Source organism: Talpa europaea, assembly GCF_964194135.1.
Source record: "Talpa europaea genome assembly, chromosome: 3".
NCBI classification, from domain to species: domain Eukaryota; kingdom Metazoa; phylum Chordata; class Mammalia; order Eulipotyphla; family Talpidae; genus Talpa; species Talpa europaea.
The window spans coordinates 100,062,008-100,085,797 of record NC_140069.1 but is presented as its reverse complement, the minus strand read 5'-3'; the positions used below and the strand labels follow the sequence as shown (position 1 = coordinate 100,085,797).

The 23,790-nt window shown below is 38.4% G+C and overlaps 1 protein-coding gene across 1 annotated transcript in view; it reads left to right on the top strand.

The window, feature by feature from the left end:
• Positions 1-17,730: 17,730 nt before the first annotated feature.
• SKAP2 (src kinase associated phosphoprotein 2) overlaps positions 17,731-23,790 on the top strand; it is a gene marked incomplete at its 3' end in the record, with an annotated part of 154,937 nt that continues 148,877 nt past the window's right edge. Inside the window, exon 1 of the mRNA XM_084229569.1 lies at positions 17,731-18,002. Within this exon, the coding sequence (XP_084085695.1) occupies positions 17,936-18,002 (67 nt within the window). The 5' untranslated portion in view covers positions 17,731-17,935. The remainder of the gene's footprint in view (positions 18,003-23,790) is intronic.

Genomic DNA, 23,790 nt, shown 5'->3' with positions numbered 1-23,790 from the left:
TCCCTTATTTAAGTTTTCTAGATTCCTGCTGAGTGAGACCATCCGGTATTTTTCTTTTTCTTTTTGGCTTATTTTGCTGAACATGATCCCCTCCAGCGCCATCCATGTTGCTGCAAATTGCATGTGTTTATCTTTTTTGAATGCTGTCCATTGCTCTGATCTTAAATCCACATGTCACAATCTTTTGCCCATATCATTCTGTAATATCCTAACTGGATTTGGTATTTCTTCCCTATGGTTTTTTTTTCACAAAGCTTCCAGGTGAATTCTCTCTCTCTTTTTTTTTTTTTTTTTTAAGATTTTATTTATTTATTTATACAAGCACTGGGTACAGTCAGAAGCGCGGGAGGGTGAGAGAATTCACCAGAGCCAGAGCGGGGAGCAGAGCAGGCAGAAGGACCGAAGTACACTGCTGAGGGGAGCAGCGGGCGGCAGGAGAGGTCTGCGCGCCATGTGGGTCCCTCGCCGGTGGCCGTGAATGGAACCGGCACTGCAGAGGCTGCGGGTAGCTTCGCAGCCCAGCGCTCTACCATTGTGCCACCAGGGGAGGCCCCAGATGAATTGTCTGTTAATGCAGCTATTATATCAATCATATCATCCCTTTTTTTTTTTGAAATCTCAAATTCCTTAGCCTGGCCCCTAAAGGCCTCTAATATCTCTAGAAGTTTAAATCTACCTTTTTGCTCTTTTCACACTTTCTACACTTAATTTCACTCTTGCTATCATCTCGTTGAAGTAATCACTATGTTATAAACACACTTGACCTATTTACCTTTTTCTATAAAATATTTTCTGATAATCCAATTGAACCTAATGCCTTCTTTCTCTAGGCTCCATGCTACTTTAACTCAGTTTCTCTTGTGGTACACAACGGGTCTTAGTGTACAGGATAGTGATGTGTGCATATGACTTACCTCAGACGCTGAATCTTTGTATCCTCTGTGCTTAGATTTGTTGAATGAAGAAATGGCATTTGCAGTTTCTTTCCCTAATAAACATCAGCCTAGTTCTGCATGTTTCGATGGTTCCAGATATCTTAGAAGACTTTACTAAGAGGAACTAATGAAAAAAAAGTCTCATCTTACCTGGCATCTTGGTGATGTCTACTATTTTCTGACTAGTTTAGTTACTATTTACTGAATGCTATATAGTATGCCAGGCATACAAACTTAAGTATAATTCTCACAACAATCATTCATCTCACCCTCATCTTGCAGAGGAGTACACCGATGAGCACCTTGCCCAAGTTCCTTCATGAATTGAAAGAACTGAAATTCCAGACTTACCCTGTTTCATGCCAAAGTCATACAGGACAGGGTTAAAGCTGAAAATAGAGATTGAAACTAGGTATCAGGGTACTGATTTTTTTTTTTAGCTCATCTAGGTAATGTCAGATTCCCATCTGCTCACCACACATCAGTCTATGCAGACCTTATTCCCAATTCTACCAACAAAGCTACTTCTCATTCAAATGCACAATTAAACAAAGAAAAAACAAATCTGCATAAGATACTTTGAATCCAGCCCAATCCAATCCTGCAGAGACCATCAGAAACCATTAAGATTTAATAATAGGGATTGAGAGGCATTGAAATGAGAAAATACAGAGCTGTTAATGAGAGATGAAATCTCATGGGGTAAGCAAAATTGGTATGAAAGCTTAGCCTCTATTTTCTTGCTTCTTACATATTCATAGGACAAAAGATTGTGCCTACATGACCTCAAACTTTCAGTTGCAAAGTGAATTTTTTCAAACTTTTACCTGATATTCCTAAAATAACCAGGTTTGTTTTCAGCCTTGTAGGTGTTTACCTAACATTTTCTCTTCTCATCCAGAAAACTATGAACATTAGTTGAGTAAGTACAATTTCAGTCTTGTAGGTTTAGACCCGGAGAATTAAAATTAGGGGGACTTTGACAACTTGGTTCTATACTGTTACTAGAATTAGATAATATTTAGTTGAAAAGGAAGAGAACATCTATTTTCTCTTGCTCAATGGGATCCCTTAACTATAAATTCCTATCTTAAGTCACTCTGATGAAGGCCAAGTGTGAAGGTAAGAGTAATAGCAACTGGGAAAGAGTCTCTTTTTAAACATTTGAGTGAGAACTATGGCCACTTTTTGACAGCCTAAGGAGCTTTGGGAGAAACTGTTTTGGCCATCAGATTTTATGGCAGAGCAGAGCTGAGCTGAAACTTTAATGCTCATGTAAGCTTCATCTAGTTTCTGCACGCTGTGTGGCATGACTGTCACAGTTGAGGTCAGGACTGAGCCTCCCACAGTCAGAGCAGCTCTACACCAGAGGCGCTTTTTTGTCTCTCAAGTAATAATACACAACTAGACACAATGGCTACTGAGGTACCACAGAGATTTTGTGATGAGAGAGGAAACTAAAGATAAAGCATTTCCCGGACTCTCTCAAATACAGGAACTGCATTGTTTCCAGTGCGTGATACCTTTTATTAGTGGATACTTTTATTACAACTATAACTGTTGGCTAATGAGTCCCAATTGACATATCTATAGAAAGGATACCAAATTGGTCATAAATGTGACTTTTTCTCTAAGAGAAAAAATTGGGTGGCCAGAATACTTGGCTGAGATTTGGTGCTCATCAAGTTCTCAATATCAAAATCTTTTCTAATAATTTTCTGTAGGCTTTATTTCCCCCTCGCCAAATATCCCGAGAGCCTGTAGGTCTACGGCTATGTGATTTTACCAAAATGTAGACGTTTACATTCAATTCCTAACACACCATGGAATTACTTAAAGTCTTTATGTTGTTTGATTTATAAAATTGATAGATTACTATCTGGAACTCATAGGAAGACTATGAAATTAATAACTAATAAATATGGAAAGGTTCTGAGCAAATGAACATTTGTTTATAAATATGTTTAAAGAATACTAGAATGTAAATTAGTACAAAATTTTTAGAAGGCATTTGGGAAATGTCTGTTAAAACTCAGAGTAATAATATTGGGGAAGGGGGAAATTACTTTTACTTTCAAATTTATACCAGTTTGTTAATGTGTTGCATTAACATTTTTAGTAAAATAATTCAAAATAAAGACTACCGTGTCTTTGTTTAAGTAGGAAGTGAATCATTAATGTTTGCCCTTATTACTTAGAGCAAGTGAATACCAATCAGCTACATAGCTCAGCTTTCATTTTCATTTTCCAATAGTAACATATTAGTGGTACAGGGGACCATAATAATAACTTCAACATCGTGTTCTATCCTAGCCAACTATCATATTCTGTACCCTGTGCAAAGGACATAATAACCTAAGTAAAAACACTCCTTGGCCAGCTTAAAAGCACTTTCAAGTACCCTTGGAACAGCTGTCTTTCCATCTCAGATTTCTTCAAATCATACTCTAACTGCTAATGCTGTGGAGAGCAGCAAGAACAGGAGTAAAGCTGTTTCCAAATCTTCATTAGTGAGATATAAGCAACCTTCCTAAAGGGTCTACTACTGCAGAAAATGCTGGGAAATCTTGAGGAAAGAGCAGAGGGGAAAAAAAGAAAATAATTAAAGCCAGCTAAGCAAGGACCAATCTTAGCAATTTTATGGCGATAACAAAATTCCTTAAACACCTGTTCCAATTTTGTTCTCTGGAAATACTTTATGTTGGGAAATTCTGCTTTAGATTTCAGTTCATCCTTCATCAGTAAGCACTTTTCATATAAAGAACTTTATAATTTTTTTATTCTAAAATACAGTATATTTCTCAAATGATTTTACTTATAGAAAGTCAAAAAAATTAAAACTACCATCTTGAGTAATGCAGAGTCAGGCTGTAAAACTATGAAGAAATAGGGGACGGGGGCCTCCATGGTGGTGCAAGGGATTAAGACTCAACCTATGAAGCTGTTCACAGCCTCTCCCCGGCCAGCCAGAGAGCAACCCACATGGTGCGGCAGACCTCTCCTGACTTGCCCGCTGCTCCCCTCAGCAGTGTATTTCAGTTGGTCTGCCTGTTCTGTTCCCCACTCTCTCTCACCCCCCACACCTCTGGCCTGTACCCCAACTCTTGTATGCATAAATAAATAAATCTTTAAAAAAAAGAAATAGGGAACGATTATCATAAATGTCAGAATCTTTCTTATATTTGTGATGAAGGATAGGAATATTAATTTTAAGACATCAGTGAAGGGTTTCTGGGGGTACTGGCTATGTTTTATTTCTTAACCAGGCAGAGTACTAGTTACAAGAGTGGTTATGAATTACTATTTGGTAAGCTATAAAAAAAAGATGTTTTTATAAACAATCACTGTCCAATTAGTTTGTATAATACATTCAAAATGCAAAGTTCAGTTCTATTAAAGGTATGTGAAAGTTCAGTTCAATTTCAATTAAATTTGTGGTTTAATACATTTTCTTTGGTAAATCCATTGATCAGATAATGCGCTGGTTCCCACTAAATGAAAGTGGATTCTATAACTAGGCCCCTTTAAGAACACGAATAGCAATTACTGTTTTTTAAAGCATTATATAACCCATTTCTGAGCCTCATGTCATGTTATTTAAAAAGATGAGATTATTTCATTCCATTATCTGGAACTTGAAACAGATTGTTAATCTTCCCAGTTCAGAAAATTTCACAATTAAAATTTATGAAGAATGATTTTACCAAATCCAACAGGAAAACAAAGGAATAGACTTTGTAATACTTAGGAACAATCAGGAGAGAGGAATAAAGGTGCAGACAGTGTGTAACAAATAAAAAGTAAAGTCATTTCCTAAATGATAATTTTTTTTCTTTAAAACAACTTATCTGGGGTTTCAGAGCTTAGCACTGGATATAGATCCCATTCTTCTGCAAGAAATATCCTCCGACTGTGGCAAAGTACTCGTCATTCCCTAATATCTATTCTCTCCTCCTCTAACAGAAATGTTAGTTGAGCACGGGGTTACCCCCAAATACCTCCTCTACCCCTTTGGGCTAGGGTTGCCATGTAAATAACTTCTGGCCAATGAGATGTAAACGGCCAGATATAAGTCACTTATATAAGCAGATTGTGTTTCCTAGTTTTTCAGTCTTTGAATGTCATATATAAGAAGTGTAATGTTGAGTAGTTCCACTGAAAAAGATGAATTCTATCTGACTTTATTGAAATAACTTGTATTTACAGCAAACATTTACCAAGATTTCCTACTTTTACAAATTAGTATTTGGCAATTTACATGGAACCCTCTGATCTGGAGATTAATAGGACAATTTAATAAAACAGGATGGATATTTGCAGAGTAACAATAAATTCTTCATATTTATTACAATGTTTTATGATTATATGCGTCAGTTAAAGAAGACATTGACTGTTTTACCCAGAAGGAAAATTGCTAAAGCAATGATAAAAATATATACTTCTGATTCAAGCCAATCAGAAGATTATTTGTATATTTTAGGAGCGCACATTCACTTACATGTTCTCAGATAACAATGTTGAACCCAGGCAGCAAGAATGTCTGCTTCATCTGAATTTTATGGTGGCTTTCTGATTTGTTGCAACTTAAAGCAATCACATAAAAGCAGCAAATCCCAAAAACATCAGAAAATGTAGTATTGAAAAATTCCAGTATTAGGTTTCTACAGATGAACTTCTGTGAGTAGTAGATATAATAAAACACACTCCTGGGTCTCCCTGGTGGTGCAAGGGGTTAAGCACTTCACTATGAAGCAGTCCACAGCCTCTGCAGCACGAGTTCGATCCCCGGGCTGCCAGGGAGCAACCCATATGGCGCAGCAGACCTCTCCTGTCTCACCTGCTGCTCCCCTCAGCAGTGTATTTCAGTCAGTGTGCCTGTTCTGTTCCCCACTCTGTCTCTGGTGAATCCTGTCACTACCCTCCCACATATCGGGCTTGTACCCCAGCTTTTGTATGCATAAATAAATAAATCTTAAAAAAAATAAAACACATTCCTATGAGTGTGTGATGAGGTAGTAAGGGTCAAATTGTTAACTCCCATTGAACACACATATGATAATTCTTCAGTGGCATCCCCCCAACCTCTTCACCAGGGATTCAGCACAGCAAAGGTACCACATTCAAAAGTTCTTACTATTAAAAATAAACAACTGAAAGTTTCCCTTGAAAAGCCAAAACTACCTGTGAACACTTTAAAAAACTAAAGCTTGGATTGCTTTGACACCTGTTATAGGGCAATACAGATTTTGAAAAGTTTCCCAAACAGTCTCTGCTCAGTTCAATTTTTAAAATTATGTATTTTTATTTGGAATGTTTCTGAATTCTACACAAATTGTACTCTATGTATAAACAAGAAGTGAAACCAATTTGATAATCAGGAAGAGATTTCTAGACCAAAATTAAATAAACCAGTACCCTCCGACTTCATAGTCTCAATAAAAGATGAATATGAGCATTGTATTAGAAAAAGGGAATAGTGAGAGGTATTGATAAAGCAGGAAAGGCAGAATGGCATGATTTAGAATATGGGAAGAAACTCAGGGAAGTTCATTGATGTTGGGCTGCCATTATTGTTACCTTTGTAAATATGATGTTGTCAAACTACATTCATTATTCAAGCCAAGAATTTAGGGATAATGGTCATGGTAGTTTTGTTGATGGACTGTATGTTTGATGTATAAAGAAAACTGTTAACAATAATATACAAGAAAGGAAACTAAAGTTATAGCCATTAATATATTTTCTATAAATTGTTTTAAAGTATTAATAAACTACATGGTATGTAGTTGGCAGTATGCTTATATATATACTATTTATTACTCAGAAATCTCATTCAGTGTATAGATTTTATAGGTGTGTATATTAGTTTCCAGTTGCTGCTGTAACAAATTACCACACTTTAGGGGCTTAAAACAACATAGATGTATTATCTTACAGTTCTGGAAGTCAGAAGTTTGAAATGACCTTCGTTGGGTTGAACTGCCCACATAATTGTTTTCCTTGTTGAGGCTCCAAGGGAGAATCCATTCCTTGCCTTTTCTAGCTTCTAAAGATCACCTGCATTTCATTTTCATGGCCTCTTCCTGTATCTTCAAACCAACAGCATAACATCTTAAAATCTCTGTTTCTGTTGACATATCTCATTCTTTGACTTAGATTTTCTGAGACTCTCTGCTCCCTCTTGTAAGGACTCTTTGGCTACATGGAGCCACTTGACCCTTGTTTTAAGCATTTTGTTCATATATATATATATATGTGTGTGTGTGTGTGTGTGTGTGTGTATAATCTCAAATCATAATGCTTTAACTTAAACCCACACAAAGCTGCATGTCCATTATATCTCAATAAAGATGAGGGGAAAAATCTCCATGCTTTACCTGCTTGTAGGAGGAATGAGGACAAATGAGCTTAATATTTTTTTCTCACTACAGTTAAGATTGTGAGTGGACCTGCACAGCAGTTTTCCAGATTTTTTTTTTTTAAGATTTATTTATTTATTTATGCAAGCACTGGGTACAGTCAGAAGTGCGGGAGGGTGAGAGAATTCACCAGAGCCAAAGCGGGGGACAGAACAAGCAGAGTGACGAAGTACACTGCTGAGGTCTGCGCGCCATGTGGGACCCTCGCCGGTGGCTGGGGTTTGAACCGGCACTGCAGAGGCTGCGGGCAGCTTCGCAGCCCAGCGCTCAACTGCTGCGCCACCAGGGGAGGCCCCAGATTAGTTTTTTAAAAAAAAATATATATATATATACATATACTTAAGATTTATTTTTATTTTGCATACAAGAACTGGGATGTAGGCCATAGATGTGGGGGATGAGAGGATTCACCAGAGCCAGAGTGGGGAGCAGAACAGGTGGATCTCCTGAAATACACTGCTGAGGGGAGCAGTGGGTGAGACAGGAAAGGTCTCTGCACCATGTGGGTTAGCTCCTTGGCCAGGGATCAAACTCTTGCCACAGTGACTGGTGATAGCTTGATAGCACTGAGACTTTAACCCCTGTGCCACCAAGGAGGCCCAGGTTAGTATTTTTTTTTTAACAACAAAAAAAAAATGTTTACTGTCCTGTAAACATGTTTTTCTCCCTTTCTGTTTGTTACTAGTAGGATGCGTATTTGGTTGAGCCTTTAAAATATTATTTAATTTTACTCTTATTTGCCTTAGAGTAGTCATTTGTAAAACACTACTGTTTAATATTGACACCTTTGAAAGTCACTGAAAAAAATTAAATGGCAATTTAATGTTAACAGCTGCTTATGGTTATCAAATCCATCAAAGCCTTTCATAAATATATTAGGCACAAACACACTGAATTACTGTTGCTGAAGACAGCTTGGTATTTTAAAATTGCCTAGTGAGAATGGATGTACTGTAAGGAGAAAGGATTCTGATCACAATTTACTATTTTATCTTTACATATAGAAAGAAACCTAGACTTGTTTCTAATTATTTTATGCTCTAAAACCTCAGCCAACTTAGCTCTAAAATGATTTCTACAAGTGTATTAGAAAATTGTTTCACCTAAACTCATGTTTTAAAAAAATAACTATAATAGAAAAACAAAAATAAAATGAAATAAAATTCCTTTAATAAAAATAGTTCATAAGAGTGAGGATAGAGAAAATTGAGTAAATAATTCACATTGAGTCAATTATGGCTCAGAGCCCAAATGTGAGTCCTCTAAAGTTTAATTAATAAGGAAGTCAGGTTTTTCAATTTCATTCTTCTAGAAGACTATCTTCTCATTAAATGCCAGTGTTAGTACAGATGTTGTAAGGACCAGAATTATCCTAATTAAAAAGCAGGGCATACAGCATAAAATGTGAACAGCTTGCTTGCTTTACATGGCTACTCCTGAAAGCCACTCCTTGGAAGATCCTTGCAACCTGACTTCTCTCAGGATGTTTTGGATCCAGTTACCTTGCATCCAAAGCCACAGTGTACTAAACCCAGGTATTAGAAGACCTGACTTCTCAAATCAATCTACTGAGGTGCAAAAGGAAATATTTACTCATACATTCTCTTAAGCCTCTAATTGGTAGACTTTCAGGGAGTGCAAGTCAGGTCATCCTTGGGACTTGGGTGGCCTTGGGGAGGCTGAATTACATCAGTGACCTTGTACATTACAATCTCTTAGGTTAAGCTCATAACTCTCCCCAAGTCTGTCAGGAGCCAAGGATGAAGTGGACACTTCAAGGTCACTGAGTTGAGACTCTGAAGTAGAAAGTAGAGATTTTGATGAAAAGAATTAAGGGGGAGAATCAAAAGTTCTTGTCTTTTTATGCAACTGTTTGCAGTTCAGGGTAACCTTGCCAAACCAGAGAGGACTAACTAGTTTACGTGGGTGGGGTCTGCATTCAATTTTATAAAGAATGAGCACTGTCTTGGCAAATTTCTAATGCACACATTCCGACTACTAAGCCTGATTAATAAAAGGCAAGACAGTGCTTTAAGTCTCTCTCTTTCCTGGAGATCCACCTAGAGGATCTAGACTCATGAGACTATGAGAGTAGAGCAGAGCCACAGTCCAACAGAGTTAGAGGTAATCAACACAAATATAGCCCTTAGACTATGGGGATGGATCATGGATGCTATGGTGGTGGGAGAACTATGGGGACTACACCTGAGGGGAGAAATCAAAGACTCTACAAAATTTAACAATTAAGAAAATAAATAAATAAGCTTAATAAAAATAAAAAAAGACAAATATATTCCTTTGCTAAAAGTGAGTATGGGAAAGGCCATGATAGGAGATAGGAGAAACTCAGTTTTGTAACTAAAGTCAGAGCCAGATTATCATCAGGAAAACCAATTTTAGTTACGGGGATAAGAAGGCTGTGACTTCAGCAGAGAACTGGGTAGCCTCTATCAAGTCTGTGATGGGATGCCCAGTTCTCTGTCTTCCAAATTTGTAGATCTCTAAGGACACAATAAAGCATAGTTTTGTTAAGAACTCAAATGCTCTTTATATTCCTATATTAAGCTGATTGGCCAGGGTGACAAGGTGCCTGAGTATACATTTGCATATATACAAATGAGATAGAGTGCAAAAGAGAATAAATATGTTTCATTATCTTGGTAAGCTGATAAATGATACTAATAGGATTGATAACAGTGGTGACCTAAAAATTCAAGACAAGTCAGTGGGCTGTTCTTGCAGAACTTTTTGGTTCTGTTCAGCTTCTATTTCACATATCTTAAGGGTACATGACCTCACATGAATTCCAGTGAGAATATAATATTTTTTCTGCTGACCACCACACAAAAGTAAACTCATTACCACCCCTAAAAAGAGTCAACTGAAGAGAGGAGTAAGAAGTTAGAAAATAAAAGCAAATCCTCATTTCTAAAAGCTCTTTAAAAAAACAACCCTTACTAGGTGAGTTGAAAGATACATTAGGTTTATTTATTTATTTATTTTTTTGAAAGATACATTAGGTTTAAAAAGTTTAGAAAGTGTGTTAGGCTGCAACAAAATGCAAAATTTCAAGTGCTGCTTCTAGCTAATCCACCCTTAAGATTGTCCAAGTGTAAGTTTGGTAGTTTTGCAGTCTGCCAACCTGTATTTCCTGCAATTCCCTTTCCAGTGTTTCTGGTTAAGGCAGGCCACGGAAGAGATTCTTGTGTGAGATTTGGGGAGCAGTAGCAAACAGCATTTTGTAACTCACTATACTGTTCCGTAGCTCCACTTCACTTCATTGGCATGAGATAGCAGCTGGTCTGCAACTTCTCTCTCCTGCTATCTCCTTCTTTCAGCTCTCTGACTCCTGAGTCAAGTGTGTGTTTAACACTGTAATGAAGGACTCCTGTTTCTCAGGATATCCAGACCATCCGGTCAGAGGCAGCTGAGCTTGAATTTCAAGTCGTCCCAAAGAACAATAGCATTTGTGCTTCTGCTTCCAGGTTGTTATGAATCTCTTCCATCTTCCTTTCTTGACTCCCAGCCCTGTGGACTTCAAGCTCCAGCATCACATGTAAAGGTAGCAGACTTATAGAGTTTAACCACCTTTCACAATTGTGTAGGGTCAAATCTCTGTAACAACTTCCTTTACATTCATCTCTCTCTCTCTCTCTCTCTCTCTCTCTCTCTCTCTCTCTCTCTCTCTCTCTCTCTCCCCTTCCCCTCCCCCGCTCCATTCTAGTGATTTTGATTCTCTGACTAAGTCCTGATAGAAAATTGAGAAAATGACAAAAGACCCCTGACAGGAGCAGGTCAAGGAAACTACACAACTGAAAACATAGGCTACCTTCCATGGAAAAGGAAGGTTGACTGTGAAAGCAGAACCAAGATCCATGGAAAAATTATTCCAGTGGGAATAGAACTGTGCTATAATTAAAGAACTTGCTACTTTTCCAGGTTGGACTTCAGAATTGCAATGAAACCAGTAATCTTTGTATACTTTTGCTTGTCCTAACCCTTCTTAAACAGGAACATCTGCAGCAATTATTCCATGCCTGTCTAGCCACTGCATGCTGAGTCAGTGGGAGCAGATAGCTTGTCTTTTTACTTCATAATTATTTAGATTAAGAGAACTGTACTTGAGGAGCTGTGTTTAAGGAACATCATTCACACATCTTGTATGTAATCACGTCTTGATTTAGACGATAAGATTCTACACTTGGAACCAATGCTCTAATGGGATGAAACTCTGTAATGACTGTGGGAGGAGATGGACGTATTTTGCATGTGGAAGAGAGGCGAATTATTAGGGGGCAGAGGTGTTCTGGGAGACGTCAGTTGCCATGTCAAGAGAACACTCAAGCAGGTCCTCCCTGGTGGCGCAGCGGGTTGAGCGCAGCACTGTGAAGTTGTCTGTAGTCTCTGCAGCTCAGGTTCAATTCCCAGCCGGCCAGGGAGATAACTCACATGGTGTGGCAGACCTCTCTTGTCACACCCGCTACTCCCCTCAGCAGTGCTTTCGGTCCATCTGCCTGTTCTGTTCCCCACTCTGTCTCTGGTGAATCCTCTCATCCTCTCGCACCTCTGGCCTGTACCCCAGCTCTTGTATAAATTAAAAAAAATCTTTAAAAAAAAAAGAGAGAGAGAGAACACTCAAGCAGTCCTGTGGAGAAGTCCATGGTGAAGAAATAAGGCCTTTTGTCAACAGCCAAAAAGGAATAAAGGGTTTCGGTCAACAGACCTTTGGGTGAGCTTTCTTCAAAGCTGATCCTCTTGCTATGGTCAAGTGTTTCGATGTCTGCATTCTCATGAGAGATTCTAGCCTGTACCATCCAGCTAAGCCGCTCGTGGATTCCTGGCCATCAGAAACTACGTGAGACAAAGGCAAATACCTCCAAATACCTTGGAGATATTTCAGGTTCAGTTTCAGACCACCACAATAAAGCAAATATTGCAATAAAGTGGTGTCCCAGTGCATAGCAGAATGTACAAAAACAACATACATAACTTAATTAAAAGTACCTTGCTGCTGAAAGTTGCTAGTCATCATCCAAGCTTTCATTCAGCAAGTTGTAATTCTTTTGCTGGTGGAGGGTCTTGCCTCAGTGTTTAAGGTTGCTGACTGATCAGGGTGATGGTTGCTAAAGGCTGAGGTGGTTGTGGTAATTACTAAACATAAGGCTACAATGAAGTTTGCTGCATTGATTGACTTTTTTCAGGAAAGATTTCTCTGTAGCATGCGTTGATGTTTGATAGTATTTTATGCACTGTAGAAATTCTTTCAAAATTGCCATCAGTCCTCTTAAACCCTGCTGCTGCTTCTTCAGCAAAATACTTTGTTGTCATTTCAACAACGCTCACAGCATTTTTACCAGGAATAGATTCTATCTCAAGAAAAGACTCTTTTTACTCATCCATATGAAATAACTCTTCATTCACTCAAGTTTTTTTCATGAGATTGTAGCAATTTAGTCAAATCTGCAGGTTCCACTTCTAATTCTAGTTGTTTGCTACTTCCACCATATCTGCAGTTACTTCCTCCACTGAAGGATTAAGCCCCCCTAAGTCCATGAGGGTTGGAATCAACTTTTTCCAAACTCCTATTAATGTTGATATTTTACCTATCTCCAATGATGCCATCTATAAAATCCTTTCCAGAAGGTTTTCAATTTACTTTGCGTAGATCCTCAGAGGAATCACCATCCATGGCAGCTAATTGCTTAAATAAGATGACTTGAAAGTCAAACTTACTTCTTGATCCACAGGCTGCAGAATGGGTCTTGTGTTAGCAGGCAAGAAAGCAATATCCATTTCTTTGTACATCCCACCAGACCTCTTGGGTAGCCAGGTACATTTTGACTGAGCAGTAATAAATGAAAGGAATTTTTTCCCCTGAACAGTAGGTCTTAAGAGTGGGCTTAAAATATTCAGTAAACCATGTTAAACAGATTGCTATCATGCAGGCTATGTTGTTCCATATATAGAGCACAGGTAGATTTAGCATCACTCTTAAGGAGCCTAGGATTTTGGAATTATAAATGAGCATTGGCTTGAACGTAAATGCAGCTTGAACCAGCTGCATTAGCTGCTAACAAGGGAGTCAGTGTGTCCGAAATTTTGAAGCAAGACATTTATTTCTCTCTTTCTGTGAAGGTCCTTGGAGGGATTTTCTTCCAACAGTAGGCTAGTTTGTCTACATTGAAAATCTTGGTGTAGTTTACTGTAGTCACCTTCATCAGTGATCTCAGCTAGATCTGGGTAACTCTCTGTGGCTTCTACGTCTGCACTGGCTGCTTCACCTTGAACTTTTATGTTATGGAGATAATTTATTGCCTTAAACCTCATGAGCAAACCTCTGCCAATTTCCTACTTTCTTTTGTAGCCTTCACAAGCCTTTCAACTTTTAAAAAATTGAAGAGAGTTAGGTTTTTGCCCAGGATTAGGCTTGGGCTTTAGGGAATGTAGTGACTGGTTTGCTCTTCTATCTAGATCATTAAAAATGTTCTACATATCAGCAACAGGCTATTTCTTTTCCTTATCATTCATGTGTTCATTGGAGTAACACTTTTCATTTCCTTCAAGAACTTTTTCTTTGCATTCACAGCTGGCTAACAGTTTGAACTAAGAGGCTTAGCTTTTGGCCTACCTTTGCTTGCCACATGCCTTCCTTTAGCTTAATCATTAATAGTTTTTGATTTACAGTGAGAGACATGCAGTTCTCCCTGTCACTTGAACACTGAGAGGCCACTGTGAAGTTATCAGTGGTGTCTAATTTCATTATTTTTGTGTCTCAGGGAACAGGAAGGCCCCAGGAGAAGGAGAAAGCCGAGGAAGGCAGATGGATGGAGAAATCAGAGCACACACAACATGGATTGATGGAGCAATCAGAATACCTACAACTTATGGATGAAGTTTGTTATCTCATATGGTTATGGTTCTGTGGTGCCCCAAAACAGTTCAATAATAACATCAAAGATGAATAACCGTAGATCACTACCACAGTTATAATAATAATAATAATGAAAAAGTTGGAAATATTGAGAGAATTATGATAATGTGATACAAAGACATCAAGTGAGCACAGGCTGTTAGAAAAATGATGATGATAGGCTTGCTCAATGCAGGATTACCACAGACTCTCAATTTGTAAAAAACAAGATCTGTGGAGTACAATAGAACTTGCTATGCCTGTACTAAGTGTTTGTTTTAAGCTGCTTAATTTGTTATGCAGCAACAGATAACTAATACAATGCTGAAGTATAAATATAATCTTTCTTCTGTCTGCCTTTGAGAATCAAACAAAAAGAATAGGAGCAGAGAAAACTGTCTGCAAAGTTATCAATCCTCAATGCTAGTTCAGTCTTTTAAACCCAGGCCACTTATTCAACTAAGCTAAATTTGAAAGGCATAAGTAAAGGAGTTAGCATATATATATTCTTTGAATTAAAGGATTTACTTCTGAGAAGGCAAATCATGAGATTTTTCCCAGAATCAGGTCTCTTTTTTTCACAGAATGGCGGGGAGCTGTTACCTCTCTCCAGTTGAGATTTAAAGTTTCATTTGTTATTCTTTTTAACTTAATGTGACTAGTTTAAAAAATGTAATGTAGGATTTAATTTTCTTCCTAGTTTTTTCTTTTTGGGAACATTTGGAAACAAGAGAAATAAAATATATATTTCTTTTAACCTCTATTTATTTCTTTTTTCTGTCTTATAATCAATTTCAGTAACTTTAACAATAAACAGTAAAAATGATAGAGTATACAAAGCATTGTGCAAGTGAATCCATCAAGAACCTGTGTCTGAGAATTGTTTCCTAAAGAGGTGAAATGTGTTTCATACAAAAAATCCATTTTCTGTTATTGCCTTTTTTATTTGGACTACTAGATGCTATATATTTTAAGACAATCTTAATAGTTTCCTGTCTCTCACTAACAAGAATGACTTGTCATAATGAGCAGTGCAGACACTGTCCATTTGATCCACTCTAGAAAGCTGTCTATTTGATACAAGAGTAAATCACCTCAATTTCTTTGTGGAATGAGTAGAGTATAAATAAATAAATGAGACACAGAATAAAAAGTCTGGTCAGTTCTATCAGAAGGAAACGAAGGATAGGAACATTTGGAGGTCTGGTTTAATAAAACATGTGACAAGACAAAGAATTATATTGTGATAACTGTAAAGGGAGGATGAATCCTTACTAATATAAAATGTCCATGAAATAGAGTCTACCTTCTTTCAGAAGATAATTTTGTAGTTTAAGAATAATAAGTTCCAATTCTTTGAAGTTGGAGAACCCATGTTGCAAAGCGACTTTTATTTAGTTTTATTTCTACCAAAAGGAATTCTAATTTTCAGCACTATTTCTATGATTCATCACACTTCTAAACCTGAGTGGGAATTTTAGATTTCATTAGGGAATGGGTTTCTTTTGAAGGCATCTTCTCTGTTTTTATTTTGCATGTTTTACTTCAATTGTAAAGTATAAAATTTTTGTCTTTTTGTTTTGTTTTGAGAAGACAGACATGGACTCTTTCAGAAAGTCCTATTTTTTTTTTAAGATTTATTTATTTATTTATACAAGCACTGGGTACAGTCAGAAGCATGGGAGGGTGAGAGAATTCACCAGAGCCAGAGCGGGGAGCAGAGCAGGCAGAAGGACCGAAGTACACTGCCGAGGGAGCAGCGGGCGGCAGAAGAGGTCTGTCGCGCCATGTGGGATCCTCCTCCGGTGGCCGGGGAGCAGCCGGGGATTGAACCGGCGCTGCAGAGGCTGCAGGCAGCTTCGCAACCCAGCGCTCAACCGCTGCGCCACCGGGGAGGCCCACAAAGTCCTATTTTTAAAAAAAATTAGTGTTTGGTGTATTTCTTAGAGAATTATACAAAAATGTAATGCAAATTTGCATTTGTCTACTTAATTTTTTACCATTGCTGAGGTGCTTTTTTTTTTTTTATTATATGTCAGGTTTAGGGTTGCAGGTAGGGACAAAAGATAAGTTATGACAAATTTCCAGCCCTATAGGAGCTGGAAATAGTAAAGTGATCTCAAAATCAGGTATCATGATGTCTCGCATAAAAACCACTTAGGTGGCTTGACAGACTGAATCAGAATCTCTGGGAATGGCTTGAGAATAGGCATTATAATCAGTTCTCTCTGTGGTTTTAAAGCAAACTGAATTTTAAGGACCATTGATTTAGTGGGGGTTGAAGGGTAGAGGAAATAAACAATTTACATTGCCTTTGGAGTCACAATACACTATTTGAAATACAATAGTAGCAATTAGGAAAGAGTTTTCTCTTCCTAGTTTCTATTTTGAGGAATAGATGGATAGATAGATAGAGACATACATACATACATACATTCTATACGCACACTTTTTAAAATTTTATTTTGTGTAGAAGAACTAGGGTGTAAGCCAAAGTGGGGTGGGGGGAGGTGAGAACTGGTGGAATTACTGAAATACACTGTTAAGGGGAGCAGCAGGTGTGGCTTAGCTCCCTTGTTAGGGATCTAACTCAGGCTGCAGCAGTGACAGTGCTGAGTCTTAACCACTAAGCCACCAGGGAGGCCCACACACAAAATTTTAAAGATACATTTAGGTGTCTTTGGGTTTTAGAGAAAACCTGTCAGAAGATTTACAGATAGAAGACAATAGGTATTTGTTGGCTGAGTGATCACGTTGGCATGAAGAGATTTTGTCATTCCATTCCATAAATCATAGCCAGCAGTTTTCGTTCTGGTGCTTTAGGATAGTGTATATTTCTTCTTTCTTTCTTTGCATTTCTGTAATTCAAGAGGCTAGAAGTGGAGTCTGAAGTTGTGACAGAATTGTAAATCAAGAGGGTTGTGGGGGTAAATCAATTGCCCCCAAAATCAAATTCGGTAGAAAAGTAATGCAAGAGCCAATCAGAGCGCTCTCGGGAGTAGCTCCAGATTGACAGCGCAGGAGGGACTGGCGGAAGAAAAGACTGATTGCCTTCATTCAAAGGGACAAAGAAGGCCATAATCGTTTAGAGCGGTCGAAAATTCCCTTTGGGTTACTAAGTGAGGTGTTAAACCTTGGTATGGCTGACCATGGGTCAGAAGGCCCTTTCACCGGAAAGCCTGACGGTACCACGAACAGCTTATTTTCCAGGAACCTAGAGAAAGAGTCTCCAGTTGTCTCGGCTCCAGTATCCAAAATGGCGGCACCTCGCTTCAGGCGCCGGATCAGGTGACGCCGCCCCGGCCGTCTCCCTTCCCACAGCTGCTCCTCCTCCCGCCCCCCCACGTAGCAGTGGGCGTAGCCCTTCCAGAGGTTCTTCTCGGAGGCTCGGGAAAACCGAGGGATACTCATGCGCAGTCGGGCCCCTCAGCCCTGCTCCCCGCCCATCGTCCCGCCCCAATCTGCGGGAGGGGCTGGGCCGAGAGTCCAGCTGCTGCCGGCTGGGGCTTCAGTGACTTCCTCGTTGCGAGCCCGGGCCGGGCAGCGTTCGGAGTTGCCGCCCCGCTGTCCCTGCTGGGCCCGCTAGCCCGAGTCTAGTCGCAGCCCCGACCCGGCCCGACGGTTCCCCTGTGATCACAGGTCCTTTCCCCGCACGCCCCGCGCTCCCTGACATGCCCAATCCCAGCTGCGCCGCCTTTCCCAACCCCCTCCCTGAGGAAATTAGGAACCTGTTGGCAGGTAAAGAGCGGGAAGGGGGCGGGCAAGGCTGGCGGGCGGAGGCGGGGGCGAGGGGACGGCGAGCCGGCGGGGACAGAAGCATTCAGAGACGCCGCCCGCCCTCCCCGCGCGCCCCGAGTCGCCTGTCTTGTGGGGGCGGGTCCGCGAGCGCGGAGGGGGGAATTGGGGCTGAGAAAAGGAGTGGGCGTGGGTGGAAATTTGGTGCCGGCAGGATGGGGAAGCCCCTTTTGATGCGCTCTACTGATGAGATCAGGACAATTGTGTATACACTGTGATCCGCGCGCGGCGTGTGTGTGTGTGTGTGTGTGTGTGTGTGTGTGTGTGTGTGTAGTAGACTAGGGAGAAGAGGGAAGAGAAGTGAATGTATGTGTGAAAACTGGGGAGGGATCAGGAATCAAAGAAATACTTTGGTTTTTTGATGACCCAGCCAATGGAGGCGATGGGTGCAGAGATGCCAAGAGATTCTGAGCTACAGGTGTTAGATGTTAGGGTTATGGGACCGAAGGGTCTGTCATTTCTAAACGTCCTCTTTTTCTTGAACATTCAGGCCACTCATATGTAAGGCGTTCAAAGAAGGCCTGATTCTCAAAGTCACTTTCTTCAGCCCTGGTAACCTAAAAAAAAGGAAGGATGTGTCCAAGGCCAACTTCCTGAAAGTACTTCTTTTTTGCACTCTCATCTTCCCTTTTTCAGTTTGCACTTGCCATTTATGGGTACTTATTTTAGAAGTTAAAGATGCGGTTCTTTCAGGCTATTATGAATCCAGTGTTAGTTCATGAATGTACTGGATATGAGATAAATATTTCCAGTAAGGGCCAATGAAAAATTTCTGTTTCCGCACAGCTAAGACATTTGTGTTCTCAGGGTAGTACAAATCTTACCTGGCCTGATGCTCTGGAATTCCAGCCATCATTCAATATGTCATGCATGCGTCAGAATTCTGGAAACTGAATTTTTATGGTTTTACTTTAGTTGTCTCCAAGTATCTTTCGACATTGATCATTAGTAAGTGGATTAAAAGCATTTGCCTTAGATGCCTGTCTTACAAGTTGCTTATTTTAACCCTTAAATAGTAATGTCTACAACATGGTACTTTAAATAGTGAGGTACTGTGATGGTGGTATGAGAGCAAATCTCCTAATAGACATACAGTTTTGGTGGTTAGCATCATGACTATGATAGAGAAAATATAATCAATATGTATGAATGCAGATTTATGTTTGTGTAAACATGATTACAATGTGATAAATGCAATGTTTATTGCCATTAATGGATACCTCTAAAGGAAATGTTCAAGGAAGTGTAAAGACTGATTTGAGGCAGCTTTTATTCCATCATGTGAGAGTTTCACATGAGCACTGATTGTATTTTACTACAGTTAACTATTTTTGTTATTACAATGTTGGAATTGCTTGTTAAGAATAATAATAGCCAGATCAGAAATGAGTTTGTCTTTATTCCAAAAATAGATGTCATCATTTTCAGGACTTTCTGTGTCTGAATTTTTTGGATTTAAAAAATAAAGCATAGATCTGAATACATGTTCTTAAATCTTGAAAGTTCCTACAGTTGACAGTTTGCTTTTTGGATCCATACATACATTCCCAGATAGTATGATGTATGTTATTCTCTGGTCCCCATTGATTACAAGTATTTGAGGTGACCCTTATTTCTGCAGTTTAACTGAAAGAGTTGTATGATATTTAAATTAGCTGCCATTGCTAACTAACTTCCTACATACTTTAGTCATTTCTGTCTTTATTCAGTTAAAAAATACTAGCATAATGTTTGAAATCAGCATTTTAAAAGCCATCTTTATTGCTATTTAAAATATTAAAACATTAAAATTGCAGAGATTTTAAATTTGACTTACACTTTATCTTCAGAGGATATTTTCAAGAGGTATGATATGAAGAAATACATCTTTAGAGAAATGAAACAAGTGAACCAGTGTTTTTCAATTTTCTTTTTTTAATCATTCAAAGAAATTTATTAACATTTTATATTTGACTCTAACCAAAATCTTTTTTAGAGCCAGGGATAGTTTCAAGAGTAAGTGCTCCCCGCAGTTTTTTCACCCAAAAAATTCCTTTGGCATTGTGCATGATTTGCATAATTCACGTGTGTTGGATAATAATACATAGATTTAAAATTACTAAAACTATAGAAGAAGAAGAGTTGGTATTGGTTTTAATTTTAGAGCTATTGGTGGCTTAACTCATACTCTGAAACTGAAGGAGAAATATTAATCATTGTGGTTGTAGCTAACAGTTAAGTGAGCTCTAGAATGGACGTGATATGCTAGAATTCCAAGGTAGAAAAGATAAGGAACTAAACTCTTCGGGCTTTTAAAATCTTTTTCCCTCAGAAAAAAAAAAAGAATAAAAAGTCAAGTGATAACGCCTATTAAAATAACGTTGCTTGGATTTTCCCCTTTGTGTTCCATGTGCCTATTATCAAATCATTATATGTCATATGTGTTAAATATTTGGCATTTCAGCTGTTTGGGGTAGATGCTCAAATATATTCCTTTCAGTGTTATTTTTCTTTTTCTTTCATATTATAGCAGTTTTAGGCTTTCCTTTCAATATTTGTTCCTCCTGCTGTCTCATTCTTTCTCCTTTAAAAAAAATTCTTTAGAAATGCAAAAACCCATAGAGGCTATCATTCTTAACTCACATTTAATGATACTGTCGAAAAAGTGGCCCGCGTAGTTTGTGAGCTTTTTACATTTCTCTAGAATCAGATGAAAGTGTCTATTTTTTATGAAAGTGTTGAGTTTTTCTTTTGTTTCATGAATAGAAAAAGGCTTGCAGATTTTGTTGTTAAAAGCAAATTTTGAACAACCATATGCACTAGTCAATCATTGATTTTTTTTTTCATAACAATGGAAGAACAGGTTTTGCCTGGATAATTAGAATCAAGCATAATCCCAAATCCAGTCCATTTAATCTTCTTCCACATCCAAATATTTTGACTGGGACTAACAGCAAGAATAATCTTGATTAATGTGAGTTTTACCTCCAGGCACGCAAGAAAGTGAGAGGAACTAGATCCAGTGGTTGTCCCGCCCCCCTTCATTTGTTTAATCACCCTTTGACTACCAGCGCATTTGTGTTTTACATCAGATATTCTCACTCATTAATGTTTTAGGACAATACAGTTAAAAAGGAAAACTAAGAGGATGATGTTTTCTTTTTACTAAATAAAAAAATGAAACAATGTTAAAAGAAAATAGTGATTGTCAGTGCTCTGAAAAATCAAAACCAAACCAAATCAACATTATACAAAATGGCTATATGGTTTCTGCACAGTGACCTGGAAACTTTGTTCACAGAGCAGTCTTGATTAGAAATATTACATTTTCCCCTTTTGGGGATTTCCAAAACTTTCTTTTAAACCATCACACATTATAATTGATAATCCCTTTAGGGGCACTAAGTAAAGAGTATAATTCAGTTGAAGCAAATGCAGAGTTTTTTCAAAGCTGACAATAGTGTGGTTTGATTTCCACCTTTCAAAAGTTTCATGTATAATTTGATCAACATTTTGATTTTATTTTTCCTATGGGAATTATTTATGATGTATCTTGTGTCCCATAACTTCCTTCTGGTGAGTTGCCTGAGTCTGTAAAGGGAAGAGTGCCACCTACTGAGTCACCAGTAGTCACCTACTTCAGCACCTGGATTTTCCTATAAAGCAAAGACAAGCCTGCCCCATTTTCTAGTGGGCATAAAGTTGATACTGAGAACATTTGATCTCATAATGAACTGAGTCTATGGCATCTCTAAGATTTTTCTCCCCTAAAAAATGAATATGTGTTTATAAATCAAGGGACCAGAAATTTTTAGTTTCTTGTGTGGGTCAAATAATATAGTTGAATTAGAGTGTGATGTTTAGGAAAATTGTTTGCCTATCTTAAGCATATAATAGCCTACTTTTTCTTGGGAGGGAATCTTTGGCTTATTTATTTTCCTCATGGCTTTCTATTGAAAGTATTTTCATCCCAGATGAATAAGTAAGTTGCTTAATAATTGCACAAGTTTTATAGTTACTCAATCCAAATATCACTGGTTTACTCTTAGAAGAGGAATCCACGTATACTGAAAAATAAGCAGTATATAAAATTTTTCCAAATGGGTTTATCTCTATGTTATCAGCACTAAAGTATTACTAGAAAGAAGATAGAAACTCCTACAGAGTAGGAAAAGCCTCTGGTGATTTGAAACACAGTTCAGTTGTCTCTCATAAATTTAAGATTAAGTGTCATATATGGGTGATAAAAGTGGCATAGGCTAGTTTTTATATACTCATTATTCACTTAGTTTGTCTTTTTCAATTAAAGCCAAGTCTATCTTTTTCATTCCACTGAGTTTACATTTCTTTTTCAATCACATTCTGAACACATTACAATAGATGCTGCCTAACAGTGAATATAGTGTAAATCTCAGACTAATGTGTTATTCACTATGGCTTCTTTGAAAATGCATGGTAAAAAGATTTTGATTATTATAAGGTGCTATTTATCAAGTGTCATCTTTTAGAGGTGAAAGATATTCATCCCTATAAGTTAACAGCCCAGTTTTCTATCAAAATAAATCATTTAACCTCCAAAGCCAATTTTGAGAATTTTATCAGATGGTTGGATTGTAACATGCAGATATGTTTTACCCACAGTACTGTGAGAACTCCTTATGCCTGTTCACATCTCTCCTTCCATGTTCAAAAAGTCCAGAGTTTCATAACCTGTAAAAGTGCCAGGTAATCAAGAGAAAGACATTGATTAGAGCAATCAATAACTTTTCAATTAGCCATCTTCCGACTGCATTTGACTCCATTGATCTACATGTTTCATTGATTTTTATGTTTTTATCAGTAGGTGTTTGGTCAGACCCATACCAATCTAATAGAGAAGAAAAGTTTTCTGATGCCAGCTTAAATTCTAGGCTGGGATCCTTCGCCCATTAGATTTGGTGACTCTTCAGTGAATCCAAAATAAAATCTGGCCAGTTCATAATATAGACAAAGATGTAGAATTAAGTAGCAAAGACATTTGGGGTGAGGTTGTGATTGGTTTTACACTTGTCTTATTGATCTGGGACTGAGCAAATGGTAGTGGATTCATTAGGAATCTTGCCGTCCTCTCCTATACAGTTGAGACGACCACAACATATGTCCGTCTGTCTGTCTGTCTGTCTCTCTGTGTCTCTCCCTCTGCATGCTGGTATTGAGTGGGTGGGGGAGGAGGCAGAAGACACCAGGTGTTACCTTTGTCACTTGTTTACAACCTCCAGCTGCAAGTCATATTCTAGGCTGCTTGCTGGTGGAGGATGGTGAGGGCAAGTGGCTCTCTTCAAGAATAGGAATCTGTGCTGTGCACCCAGCTTCAAGAAGCTGACGGCTTATTTTATCATTTGCAAGTATTTAACAACTGTTCTGTTAACCTTGTGAAGTTTCACCCTTTTACCATGTGATCCACATGGGAATTGGCAGAAAGCATCAGCCTTGTGTGTGCAAGTGTGTTAAGTACCTGTTCTAGCCACTGGAACTCTTAAGACAAGGCAGCAGTGTTTCTAGAGTGTCTTTATGTACAGAAAAAGGGGGAAATTGCAGTACCATTCAGTGAGCTGGTGTGCTGCTTAGGGGTTGCGATAGCTGTTGAAAGGGTTCTAATTTAAGCTGCTTGAGGATTTCGGAGGCAAGATATTCTGTCATCTTTTAAGTTTGTTCAGACCTTAGCATTTATTTACAGAACTATTGCACATCTGATCTTTTCAGTCTCCCTCTC